The 14900-nt window shown below is 40.7% G+C and overlaps 1 protein-coding gene across 2 annotated transcripts in view; it reads left to right on the top strand.

Annotated features, from left to right (window-relative positions):
* The window catches only part of LOC126821058 (coatomer subunit zeta-1), a 33004-nt gene that overhangs the window by 6386 nt on the left and 11718 nt on the right, over positions 1–14900 (top strand). For both annotated transcript variants that reach the window (XM_056101287.1, XM_050549365.2), the window contains 4 exons: positions 10309–10359; positions 12911–12979; positions 13668–13749; positions 14529–14620. In XM_056101287.1, coding sequence (XP_055957262.1) covers positions 10342–10359; positions 12911–12979; positions 13668–13749; positions 14529–14620 — 261 coding nt within the window. In that variant the 5' untranslated portion in view covers positions 10309–10341. Of the gene's footprint in view, positions 1–10308; positions 10360–12910; positions 12980–13667; positions 13750–14528; positions 14621–14900 lie in introns of those variants that run through there.

A 14900-nucleotide genomic window follows, 5' to 3' on the forward strand; every position in this document is an offset into this window, starting at 1 on the left:
TTCGGTCGATATTTGAGCCAGCTCACAGTGTCAATGTGTTATATTTAGTGCTCACATGGAAAAGGATAAAAAAGAAAAAAATTTGTACACAAAAACAACTTTAAGTTATCTGTTTTTTGACATTAGGTATAAGTTCTAATTAGTCTTTTAAAAGTATTAAAAGATTCTAAAATAAATATAGAAATAAAATAAAAGAATAAAACTAAATAATTGGATCTGTAAATTTTTCTAGCAAGATTTATTCAATCAATATAATATACATAATCTAAAGATACATTATTTATGGGGTCTGAAAACATTCCAGGTCTTATATACATGTAATTTCATTTCCCGTAAGAAATTATTTACAGAAATATAAATACATTGTATTTCAAACAACAAACTTAAAAAGGTGAAAACAACATAAACATAATGCCATATGACAAGTATATACAGATTTCAATATTATATACATGGGCGTTGAAAGGGTTACACATTTGACCAAGATCGAATCAACAATGATAACGAATCAACTTACACTATACTGAGCTTTCTAGGAATTATATATTTGAATATCATCATATCATTGGATGCCATCATATACAAGAGCCTGTAAATAAACAAATTTAAAAAAAGAAAAATAAAGAAAAAAAGATCTTCAATTAGAGATGCAAGGCGCTCCCCATTATTATACAGTTGAAGTTACAACACCTAATATTATGTAAAGAAAGTTCAATATCCTTCTAAAATTAACGGATATAAGAATAATAAACTTTCGACACTATTATATAGTATATACAATCAGAAATATGTGACAATTAGTTAATTCGTATATGTATGAAACAAGATTATGGGGTATAGATAGTTCAATATATATATAGTTCGTTAATAACGTTATATTCAAAGACATCTATTTATTTACAGGTGATACTTTGATATTTTAGTTTGTTTTAGAGTTGGTGTGCGTGGGGGGGGGGGGGTATTTTGATCATTCTTCTGGTTTTATTATCCTGTTACTTCTTTCATTATTCTGTTTCTCTTTGTTGTAGACCGAACTGTATTGCATCTTGATTAGTTGGACTTGTTGCAAATTTTGTCACAAATTTGCAGACTTTTTCACAACGTAATTAGTTACAGATGTTTTATTACTTTCTTTTGTTTTTTTTTTTAATTTATTACTTAATTGCCTCTTCTGTGTATTGCCGAAGAAGAGTTTGACTCAGAGTCTAGACACTGAGTCTAGCTCTTCACAAGCAATACACAAAAAAACATACTTAAAAGCAGCCCCCTTTTGGACACATTTCATATATGTGGAAGTGGACGTTAAACACATAGCATAGTAGTAGTAGGCCAGTTAATACGTGCCCCTAACGTTTTTAGAACGTAGTGTTTTATAATATTTCATGGAATTAACACAATGTGCCGTTAAATATGGATGATATTGATGACCATACTGTAAGTATTACAACATCATTTACTTTTCAGACGGAGGTATTTTCTTTCCGTTGCTAATGTAATGGTTCGGGCTTATAATTACATTATTTTATCATTTTTTCTATACTATTTAGGCATATAAATCCATTAATTTTTGCATAATATTGGAAAATGGCGTGTCCCTTACTCTCTTAAAAACGAGAACGGGGGTATGCTATAGACGCTTTTTTTTTTTTAAGGTACATTGAAAGTAGAGCTTAACTGAAATTAAATCTGGAACCTTTCGTAGTGATACAAGTATATGTGATAAATATCATAAATAAATGTGATAAATATTAAAGAGCTAAAATAAGGAAAACTGATTGACCCGGATCCATTACCAAATTCATATTGACCATTATGCAAAATATTTTAATTTAGTTCTGTATTGCTATCTAGATGGAATGAGTCACAGTGTCTATCAATAAAATATGCTTCAAAACTACAGAGACAAGTTTACTAAAAACTTGGAATTAAATGATATCATACCTCCTGTCCAAAGCGCACTGACAATTTATTATTAAGATTATCATCAATAAGTAACGGACAAGTACAGCTGTCTGGTCGTTCGGATGGGACGAAAAACCGAGGTCCCGTGTCCACATTGACGTGGTCGTAAAAGATCCCTTGACAGATGGAATTCGATAAAAGAGTAGGCCGTAGTGCCGCTGTCCGGGCAAAATTTCCATCATAGCACAGTGTATGGCGTCTGCCCGTCTTCATTAGCCCAGTTCCAAGCAGAACAGAAGGACGTTGAACCCCCATTTCATTTCTTTTCATTTCTTGAAACTAGTTGGGAAGCCCCCCCGGTCCCTACCCCATGCCCCGGCTCCTTCAGCTATGTCTACGAGCATGATTTGCTACCATATTATCTTAGCCCGCTGCTTAATATTGAGCGACTTGTTTATTCGACTGAAGTATTCGACTGGTTTATTCGACTGAACTTTTCGACTGAATTATTCGACTGGTTTATTCGACTGGATTATTCGACTGAACTAACTGACTGATTTTATCGACTGGACGAGGCCACATGAAAATGTCAAATACCTCATCCCCGCCCCACCCCATCCCCTTTCTACGTTCATATCATATATAGGGACTCTATTCTTTTCGAGGCGGACAAGTACAGCTGTCTGGTCGTTCGGATGGGACGAAAAACCGAGGTCCCGTGTCCACATTGACGTGGTCGTAAAAGATCCCTTGACAGATGGAATTCGATAAAAGAGTAGGCCGTAGTGCCGCTGTCCGGGCAAAATTTCCATCATAGCACAGTGTATGGCGTATGCCCGTCTTCATTAGCCCAGTTCCAAGCAGAACAGAAGGACGTTGAACCCCCATTTCATTTCTTTTCATTTCTTGAAACTAGTTGGGAAGCCCCCCGGTCCCTACCCCATGCCCCGGCTCCTTCAGCTATGTCTACGAGCATGATTTGCTACCATATTATCTTAGCCCGCTGCTTAATATTGAGCGACTTGTTTATTCGACTGAATTATTCGACTGAAGTATTCGACTGGTTTATTCGACTGAATTATTCGACTGGTTTATTCGACTGGATTATTCGACTGAACTAACTGACTGATTTTATCGACTGGACGAGGCCACATGAAAATGTCAAATACCTCACCCCCCCGCCCCACCCCATCCCCTTTCTTCGTTCATATCATATATAGGGACTCTATTCTTTTCGAGGCGGACAAGGACAGCTGTCTAGTCTTTCGGATGGGACGAAAAACCGAGGTCCCGTGTCTACATTGGAGTGGACGTAAAAGATCCCTTTGACAGATGGAATTCGATATAAGAGTAGGCCGTAGTGCCGCTGTCCGGGCAAAATTTCCCTCATCGCACAGTGTATGGCGTCTGCCCGTCTTCATTAGCCCAGTTCCAAGCAGAACAGAAGGACGTTAAACCCCATTTCATTTCTTTTCATTTCTTGAAACTAGTTGGGAAGCCCCCCGGTCCCTACCCCATGCCCCCGGCTCCTTCAGCTATGGCTACGAGCATGATTTGCTACTATATTATCTTAGCCCGCTGCCACCGCTGCTTAATATTGAGCGACTTGTTTATTCGACTGAATTATTCGACTGGATTATTCGACTGAATTATTCGACTGAACTATTCGACTGGTTTATTCGACTGAACTTTTCGACTGAATTATTCGACTGGTTTATTCGACTGGATTATTCGACTGAACTAACTGACTGGTTTTATCGACTGGACGATGCCACATGAAAATGTCAAATACCTCATCCCCCCCCCGCCCCACCCCATCCCCTTTCTTCGTTCATATCATATATATAGGGACTCTATTCTTTTCGAGGCGGACAAGGACAGCTGTCTAGTCTTTCGGATGGGACGAAAAACCGAGGTCCCGTGTCTACATTGGAGTGGACGTAAAAGATCCCTTTGACAGATGGAATTCGATATAAGAGTAGGCCGTAGTGCCGCTGTCCGGGCAAAATTTCCCTCATCGCACAGTGTATGGCGTCTGCCCGTCTTCATTAGCCCAGTTCCAAGCAGAACAGAAGGACGTTAAACCCCATTTCATTTCTTGAAACTAGTTGGAAAGCCCCCCGGTCCCTACCCCATGCCCCCGGCTCCTTCAGCTATGGCTACGAGCATGATTTGCTACTATATTATCTTAGCCCGCTGCCACCGCTGCTTAATATTGAGCGACTGAATTATTCGACTGGATTATTCGACTGAATTATTCGACTGAACTATTCGACTGGTTTATTCGACTGAACTTTTCGACTGAATTATTCGACTGGTTTATTCGACTGGATTATTCGACTGAACTAACTGACTGATTTTATCGACTGGACGAGGCCACATGAAAATGTCAAATACCTCATCCCCCCCCGCCCCACCCCATCCCCTTTCTTCGTTCATATCATATATAGGGACTCTATTCTTTTCGAGGCGGACAAGGACAGCTGTCTAGTCGTTCGGATGGGACGAAAAACCGAGGTCCCGTGTGCACATTGGCGTGGACGTAAAAGACTGAATTATTCGACTGGTTTATTCGACTGGATTATTCGACTGAACTAACTGACTGATTTTATCGACTGGACGAGGCCACATGACAATGTCAAATACCTCATCCCCCCACCCCCGCCCCACCCCATCCCCTTTCTTCGTTCATATCATATATAGGGACTCTATTCTTTTCGAGGCGGACAAGGACAGCTGTCTAGTCGTTCGGATGGGACGAAAAACCGAGGTCCCGTGTGCACATTGGCGTGGACGTAAAAGATCCCTTGACAGATGGAATTCGATATAAGAGTACGCCGTAGTGCCGCCGCCGGGCAAAATTTCCCCCATCGCACAGTGTATGGCGTCTGCCCGTCTTCATTAGCCCAGTTCCAAGCAGAACAGTAGGACGTTAAAACCCCATTTCATTTCTTTTCATTTCTTGAAACTAGTTGGGAAGCCCCCCGGTCTCTACCCCATGTCCCGGCTCCTTCAGCTATGTCCAAGAGCATGATTTGCTACCATATCATCTTAGCCCGCTGCCACCGCTGCTTAATATTGAGCGACTTGTTTATTCGACTGAATTATTCGACTGAACTATTCGACTGAAGTATTCGACTGAACTTTTCGACTGAATTATTCGACTGGTTTATTCGACTGGATTATTCGACTGAACTAACTGACTGATTTTATCGACTGGACGAGGCCACATGAAAATGTCAAATACCTCATCCCCCCCCCCCGCCCCACCCCATCCCCTTTCTTCGTTCATATCATATATAGGGACTCTATTCTTTTCGAGGCGGACAAGGACAGCTGTCTAGTCGTTCGGATGGGACGAAAAACCGAGGTCCCGTGTATACATTGGAGTGGACGTAAAAGATCCCTTTGACAGATGGAATTCGATATAAGAGTAGGCCGTAGTGCCGCTGTCCGGGCAAAATTTCCCTCATCGCACAGTGTATGGCGTCTGCCCGTCTTCATTAGCCCAGTTCCAAGCAGAACAGAAGGACGTTAAACCCCATTTCATTTCTTTTCATTTCTTGAAACTAGTTGGGAAGCCCCCCGGTCCCTACCCCATGCCCCCGGCTCCTTCAGCTATGGCTCCGAGCATGATTTGCTACTATATTATCTTAGCCCGCTGCCACCGCTGCTTAATATTGAGCGACTTGTTTATTCGACTGAATTATTCGACTGGATTATTCGACTGAATTATTCGACTGAACTATTCGACTGGTTTATTCGACTGAACTTTTCGACTGAATTATTCGACTGGTTTATTCGACTGGATTATTCGACTGAACTAACTGACTGGTTTTATCGACTGGACGAGGCCACATGAAAATGTCAAATACTTCATCCCCCCCACCCCCGCCACACCCCACCCCCTTTCTTCGTTTATATCATATATAGGGACTCTATTCTTTTCGAGGCGGACAAGGACAGCTGTCTAGTCTTTCGGATGGGACGAAAAACCGAGGTCCCGTGTCTACATTGGAGTGGACGTAAAAGATCCCTTTGACAGATGGAATTCGATATAAGAGTAGGCCGTAGTGCCGCTGTCCGGGCAAAATTTCCCTCATCGCACAGTGTATGGCGTCTGCCCGTCTTCATTAGCCCAGTTCCAAGCAGAACAGAAGGACGTTAAACCCCATTTCATTTCTTGAAACTAGTTGGGAAGCCCCCCGGTCCCTACCCCATGCCCCCGGCTCCTTCAGCTATGGCTACGAGCATGATTTGCTACTATATTATCTTAGCCCGCTGCCACCGCTGCTTAATATTGAGCGACTTGTTTATTCGACTGAATTATTCGACTGGATTATTCGACTGAACTATTCGACTGGTTTATTCGACTGAACTTTTCGACTGAATTATTCGACTGGTTTATTCGACTGGATTATTCGACTGAACTAACTGACTGGTTTTATCGACTGGACGAGGCCACATGAAAATGTCAAATACTTCATCCCCCCACCCCCGCCACACCCCATCCCCTTTCTTCGTTTATATCATATATAGGGACTCTATTCTTTTCGAGGCGGACAAGGACAGCTGTCTAGTCTTTCGGATGGGACGAAAAACCGAGGTCCCGTGTCTACATTGGAGTGGACGTAAAAGATCCCTTTGACAGATGGAATTCGATATAAGAGTAGGCCGTAGTGCCGCTGTCCGGGCAAAATTTCCCTCATCGCACAGTGTATGGCGTCTGCCCGTCTTCATTAGCCCAGTTCCAAGCAGAACAGAAGGACGTTAAACCCCATTTCATTTCTTGAAACTAGTTGGGAAGCCCCCCGGTCCCTACCCCATGCCCCCGGCTCCTTCAGCTATGGCTACGAGCATGATTTGCTACTATATTATCTTAGCCCGCTGCCACCGCTGCTTAATATTGAGCGACTTGTTTATTCGACTGAATTATTCGACTGGATTATTCGACTGAATTATTCGACTGAACTATTCGACTGGTTTATTCGACTGAACTTTTCGACTGAATTATTCGACTGGTTTATTCGACTGGATTATTCGACTGAACTAACTGACTGATTTTATCGACTGGACGATGCCACATGAAAATGTCAAATACCTCATCCCCCCCCCACCCCCGCCCCACCCCATCCGTTTCTTCGTTTATATCATATATAGGGACTCTATTCTTTTCGAGGCGGACAAGGACAGCTGTCTAGTCTTTCGGATGGGACGAAAAACCGAGGTCCCGTGTATACATTGGAGTGGACGTAAAAGATCCCTTTGACAGATGGAATTCGATATAAGAGTAGGCCGTAGTGCCGCTGTCCGGGCAAAATTTCCCTCATCGCACAGTGTATGGCGTCTGCCCGTCTTCATTAGCCCAGTTCCAAGCAGAACAGTAGGACGTTAAAACCCCATTTCATTTCTTTTCATTTCTTGAAACTAGTTGGGAAGCCCCGCGGTCACTACCCCATGCCTCCGGCTCCTTCAGCTATGGCTACGAGCATGATTTGCTACTATATTATCTTAGCCCGCTGCCACCGCTGCTTAATATTGAGCGACTTGTTTATTCGACTGAATTATTCGACTGAACTATTCGACTGGTTTATTCGACTGAACTTTTCGACTGAATTATTCGACTGGTTTATTCGACTGGATTATTCGACTGAACTAACTGACTGGTTTTATCGACTGGACGAGGCCACATGAAAATGTCAAATACCTCATCCCCCCCCACCCCCGCCCCACCCCATCCCCTTTCTTCGTTTATATCATATATAGGGACTCTATTCTTTTCGAGGCGGACAAGGACAGCTGTCTAGTCTTTCGGATGGGACGAAAAACCGAGGTCCCGTGTCTACATTGGAGTGGACGTAAAAGATCCCTTTGACAGATGGAATTCGATATAAGAGTAGGCCGTAGTGCCGCTGTCCGGGCAAAATTTCCCTCATCGCACAGTTTATGGCGTCTGCCCGTCTTCATTAGCCCAGTTCCAAGCAGAACAGAATGACGTTAAACCCCATTTCATTTCTTGAAACTAGTTGGGAAGCCCCCCGGTCCCTACCCCATGCCCCGGCTCCTTCAGCTATGGCTACGAGCATGATTTGCTACTATATTATCTTAGCCCGCTGCCACCGCTGCTTAATATTGAGCGACTTGTTTATTCGACTGAATTATTCGACTGAACTATTCGACTGGTTTATTCGACTGAACTTTTCGACTGAATTATTCGACTGGTTTATTCGACTGGATTATTCGACTGAACTAACTGACTGGTTTTATCGACTGGACGAGGCCACATGAAAATGTCAAATACCTCATCCCCCGCCCCACCCCATCACCTTTCTACGTTCATATCATATATAGGGACTCTATTCCTTTCGAGGCGGACAAGTACAGCTGTCTGGTCGTTCGGATGGGACGAAAAACCGAGGTCCCGTGTATATATTGGAGTGGACGTAAAAGATCCCTTTACAGATGGAATTCGATAAAAGAGTAGGCCGTAGTGCAGCTGTCCGGGCAAAATTTCCATCATAGCACAGTGTATGGCGTATGCCCGTCTTCATTAGCCCAGTTCCAAGCAGAACAGAAGGACGTTGAACCCCCATTTCATTTCTTTTCATTTCTTGAAACTAGTTGGGAAGCCCCCCGGTCCCTACCCCATTCCCCGGCTCCTTCAGCTATGTCTACGAGCATGATTTGCTACCATATTATCTTAGCCCGCTGCTTAATATTGAGCGACTTGTTTATTCGACTGAATTATTCGACTGAACTATTCGACTGGTTTATTCGACTGAACTTTTCGACTGAATTATTCGACTGGTTTATTCGACTGGATTATTCGACTGAACTAACTGACTGGTTTTATCGACTGGACGAGGCCACATGAAAATGTCAAATACCTCATCCCCGCCCCACCCCATCCCCTTTCTACGTTCATATCATATATAGGGACTCTATTCTTTTCGAGGCGGACAAGTACAGCTGTCTGGTCGTTCGGATGGGACGAAAAACCGAGGTCCCGTGTATATATTGGAGTGGACGTAAAAGATCCCTTGACAGATGGAATTCGATAAAAGAGTAGGCCGTAGTGCCGCTGTCCGGGCAAAATTTCCATCATAGCACAGTGTATGGCGTATGCCCGTCTTCATTAGCCCAGTTCCAAGCAGAACAGAAGGACGTTGAACCCCCATTTCATTTCTTTTCATTTCTTGAAACTAGTTGGGAAGCCCCCCGGTCCCTACCCCATGCCCCGGCTCCTTCAGCTATGTCTACGAGCATGATTTGCTACCATATTATCTTAGCCCGCTGCTTAATATTGAGCGACTTGTTTATTCGACTGAATTATTCGACTGAACTATTCGACTGGTTTATTCGACTGAATTATTCGACTGGTTTATTCGACTGGATTATTCGACTGAACTAACTGACTGGTTTTATCGACTGGACGAGGCCACATGAAAATGTCAAATACCTTATCCCCCCCACCCCCGCCCCACCCCATCCCCTTTCTTCGTTCATATCATATATAGGGACTCTATTCTTTTCGAGGCGGACAAGGACAGCTGTCTAGTCTTTCGGATGGGACGAAAAACCGAGGTCCCGTGTGCACATTGGAGTGGACGTAAAAGATCCCTTTGACAGATGGAATTCGATATAAGAGTAGGCCGTAGTGCCGCTGTCCGGGCAAAATTTCCCTCATCGCACAGTGTATGGCGTATGCCCGTCTTCATTAGCCCAGTTCCAAGCAGAACAAAAGGACGTTGAACCCCCATTTCATTTCTTTTCATTTCTTGAAATTAGTTGGGAAGCCCCCCGGTCCCTACCCCATGCCCCCGGCTCCTTCAGCTATGGCTACGAGCATGATTTGCTACTATATTATCTTAGCCCGCTGCCACCGCTGCTTAATATTGAGCGACTTGTTTATTCGACTGAATTATTCGACTGAACTTTTCGACTGGTTTATTCGACTGGATTATTCGACTGAACTAACTGATTGATTTTATCGACTGGACGAGGCCACATGAAAATGTCAAATACTGAAGCGACTAGATACTATGCTGTCATCAGTTTTATGCATCGGACACAGACTTAATTCAAGTTGTTTATATTAGTACGGCCATTGTTTTCAGTTGATGACGTCAGTCGTTGACCCTTAACCCTAGATGACGACCTTACTCGCAAAGAGAGGTCAACACGTTGTTTAGGGTATTGCTATTGGAAGGAAAATCTCAATAAAATTGTGACTTCAACTGTCAGATTTGAACTTGGGGGAAAATAATCAAAATAGACAAAAAACGATGTAATCATATTTGAGTTAGTGCGTTTTTTATTTCAGTCAAACAAACTATTCCCAAATTTTAGCCCAACCATCGACCGAGTTTGTTGACTGGAAATTCTAGTGGTACTTAGGGGTAATTGTCAAGACTTTATTTCCACGTCAAAGAAGCCAACATGGACGGAGGAATATTGGTAAACACTGATCTTTTCTCTTTGAAATTTGTGTTGCATTTGTTTAATATTTTCTTTGAAAAAAAGTTCCATAATATATATTGTGTTATTGGTCGTACTGAATGTATTTCTGTTGATATCCATGCGATAAATCATGAAAATGTATTAAAATTTGAACAAACACACTGAGACTGTAGTGTAATATAAATATGTTACACACTATATACCATACTATAAATTAATCATAATATAAATTAATCATAATATAAATTAATCATAATATAAATTAATCAGTAATGAAATGAAATGAAATGGAGTTTAACGTCCTACTGTTCTGCTCCTAACCTGGGCTAATGAAGACTAGACAGGCATACGCCATACAGTGTGCTATGAGGGAAATTTTGCCCGGACAGCGGCACTACGGCCTCCTCTTACATCAAATTCCAACTGCCAAGGGATCTTTTACGTGCACGCCAATGTGAACACGGGACCTCGGTTTTTCGTCCCATCCGAACGACTAGACAGCTTTCCTTGTCATCCCCTCCGTCCTGCATCACTGACAAGGGAGAACCACGCCGAAAAATCTGGATGAACTTTCTCGGCCAATGCAGGGATCGAACACCCGACCTCCAGGCTAGCGAGCTAGCATCTTACCTACTTAGCCACGTGATCCCCAATGAATAATGAGTAACAGGCATTGCCTGAGTAGAGCGAAGGTGATTGTTGTCAAATAATATGTAACAGGTGTAACAGGCCTTGCCTGAGTAGAGCGAAGCTGATGTGATTGTTGTTAAATATGAAACCTTTGTAATTAAGTTTCTCAAGTGACACAAGTAATGTTAAATAATTTCCTTTTTCCGAATTGAATTTAATTTAGATCTAACTCGTATGATTAATTTTGTTAAAAAAAAAAAGAACAAAAAAGTGTGAGGATTATTTTCATTGACGTCAGAAATATGTGACGTCACTCATTAAACGCGTCATAAAAATATTTCTATGAGTCGTGTAATCTCGCATGGGCGAGAATTGGTAAGTTGACATGCGCATTGCTATTTTTGCCCAGTGTATCCGGTTCCGGTCTGAATTTTTTTTTAATCAACAGTCTGTGGTGACAGTTTTAGTTACGCTCCTGCTGTGTTACCGGTGCTTTAGAGCTTCGCTCTATATTATAAAACCTGCATAATTAAGTTTATCAAGTGATGCAAAATATGTTGAATGATTTCATTTTGCCAAATTGATTTTAATTTAGATCTAAATTGTATGAGTATTGGATAAATTACCTATTAAAAAAAGACCAAAAACAAAATTGTAAGAATTATTTTCATTGACGTCATATATATGTGACGTCATTGATTAGATGCGTAATCTCGCTTGGACAATGAAATTGCCGATAAGAATCTGTTACTAAAGTAAGTAGAGGTAACCTTGACTATGCCGACTATTAAAATGGGTCTGTCCGTACATCCGCCCGTCTGTCTGTCACACTTTTCGGGACACAATAACTTTCCTTCTAATTGAACCTCGTGTGTTTTCTCCAGGTCCTCCGGTTTCCTCCTACTGCTAAAGACCCCCATTGAAATAAAATTGAACCATGTGTAGGTCCCGAAATGACCTAGTTTGTTTCGAGTGGATGTTAAACCCCATCTCTCTCTGTCTCTCTCTCTGTCTCTCTCTCTCTCTTTCTCTCTCTCTCATTAGATGAATACCTTGACAGAGTTCGAGCTGTGTGTTTTGGGTAACAGCTATAGAGCTTAATTTTTGGCAAGTGCTTAAGCGCTCGCAATGCGCAAGCCAAACAAAATTTGCGTGCATGAAAAAATACGATTTTTCCAAGGCAAAAATCTTGTCATGTACACTCTAAATCCACTACAATACGGTACCCGATGACAACGGCCATGTCGCCATGATGTTTGTTTATAGCGAGAGAGAGAGAGAAATGGGGTTTAACGTGCACTCGACACAAACTAGGTAATTTCGGGACTATTGTTTATAGCACTAGTGTCTCGATTATTTAGTTGCTAAAATATCATTGAAAGAATACACATTTGCTTGTTTTCAGAAATGGTTTCACAAACTCAAATTAGCTGAAAAGAATGATCCCTTTAAATTTCATGATAATATACACATTTTTGCACAATGACAGAGGAAACAGTGTCATTTTGTTTATCTTCAAAAATTTGTTGATCAATGTAATTCTAGATGATTTTTTGATTGGCTGAAACACGTGATGTAAATGATTCTTGTAAAATGTTTGTTTTAACAATATTTTCAAAATGAGATGATTGCATTATCAAAATAAGCACAATAGAGAATATAAAATTGGCCATCACCCCAGTATTAAGCGTATCCCATTGATTAATAGTTTATGTAATGTAAGCCTGCATATGATTCCGAATGTATAACTATAAGCTTATCCAAACTTATATCCTAATACTCATAGTAAACCGTAAATCAGTATCTGCAACTTCAGTCAATGCTTATGTTTTAAGACTGGTAGTTTGCATAAACCATTTGATGGTGTCCTTCCTTGCAATCAAAAACCCAAATTGCATATTAAAATTGTTTGTTTTAGGAACCATCTCTCTACTGCATCAAAGCTTTGGCTATATTAGATAATGATGGAAACCGATTACTGGCAAAGGTAAGCAATTTTTCTGGTATTACAACATTTCTAATGATCAGTCAAATTGAATTATTTGGTTTTATCTAAAACAGATTATTGATAATAAGGGGGATCACGTGGCTAAGTGGGTAAGACGCTGGCTCGCTAGCCTGGAGGTCGGGTGTTCGATCCCTGCATTGGCCGAGAAAGTTCATCCAGATTTTCTGGCGTGGTTTCCCCTTGTCAGTAATGATGCAGGACGGAGGGCCTGACAAGGACAGCTGTCTATGCGTTCGGATGGGACGAAAAACCGAGGTCCCGTGTACACATTGGCATGCACATAAGAGATCCCTTGATATAAGAGTAGGCCATAGTGCACGTAAAAGATCCCTTGGCAGTTGGAATTCGATATAAGAGTAGGCCGTAGCGCCGCTGCCCGGGCAAAATTTCCCTCATAGCACACTGTATGGTGTATGCCCGTCTTCATTAGCCCAGTTTAGGAGCAGAACAGTAGGACGTTAAACCCCATTTCATTTCATTTCATTTCATTTTATTTCATTTATTGATAATAAACAATGTCAGTGGCTAATTAGAGTTAGCATGTTTGGCAGCTCTTGTTTTGCTGTAGTGAACATTGCCATATGACACTAAATAGAAAATGATAAAATATAGACACAGTTGTGTAGATGACCGACTATACATGTATATATTCGATTTTATATTCCAGTACTATGATGAAACATTTCCTACAGCAAAAGAACAGAAAGTGTTTGAGAAAAATTTATTTAATAAAACACACAGAGCTAATGGTAATATTTTTTTTTTTTTTTTCTTGAATAGAATGAGGTTTAATGTCTCATGAACTGTCTACATAACCTGGTATTTATTTTGTGGGCATATTTTCTGTAAATTTGATAGTTCGTCATTATATACATTCGCATTGCAAGGGTGTCTCTTTACTGTTTGCTTTGTTTAATTTGAGTCAATACAGAGATTAATATTTAAAGGAGAGTTAGGTAAGGTTAGATAAAGAGCTGACAGTTCTCGCTATAATAGTTAAAACATAGATAATGAAAACAGAATATGCTGAAAATTTCAGTCAAATTGCTTCACTCTGAACCAAGATACAAGCAATTCAATTTGAGACTAGACTCGCTCGGCATTACTACCATGGTACAATAATACACAATGTCTTGATTATCCATTTTAACATTAAATCAACCATCACAAAATTTATTCAAATCCACTAAATATCGCAGGCTAACGATGGCATTGAGAGTTGATTATGGTCTTGTCATGTTAATAAATGTCTAATTGATAATTTATATAACATTTAAGGCCTAAAGAAGGATCTGCAATAGGCAGATTTAGCTCTTGCATAATGCCTATTTAATTAAAGGCTTCATTGTGCTTGTTTATATAAATGTCTTGTTAATAATGCCACCTTTAAGGTCCTCTTCCTAGAATCTATTGTATACTTGAATTTTAATTATTTCAAATATAGCATTACTATCCTGCAAATAGTAATTATATCCATGAAGGTATGGTTTCTGATAATATTATTGTGTATTGTACTTTTATGTTTCAGCTGAAATAATAATGTTTGAAGGTTTAACGTGTGTTTATAAAAGCAATGTAGATCTATTCTTCTATGTAATAGGATCAACACAAGAAAATGAGGTATGTTATTTTTGAATTAAACTATATTAAAGATGCATTATGGGAGATTAGATAAAGAGCTGGCAGTTGTCACTATAGAAGTTAAAAACTAGATCACGTAAATCACGGTCAAATTGATCCACTCTGAACCGAGAATTTAGAGATTGAATATTTGACCTAGCCTCAATCATCATTACTAAAGTCGGTACGATAAAAAACATAGTCACGATTATCCATTTCATGATTAAATCATGAATGAAAGTTGAGCAGCAAATCGGATCCTAATTCAGTAAATATCTAG

Source organism: Patella vulgata, chromosome 5, assembly GCF_932274485.2.
Source record: "Patella vulgata chromosome 5, xgPatVulg1.2, whole genome shotgun sequence".
Lineage (NCBI taxonomy): Eukaryota > Metazoa > Mollusca > Gastropoda > Patellidae > Patella > Patella vulgata.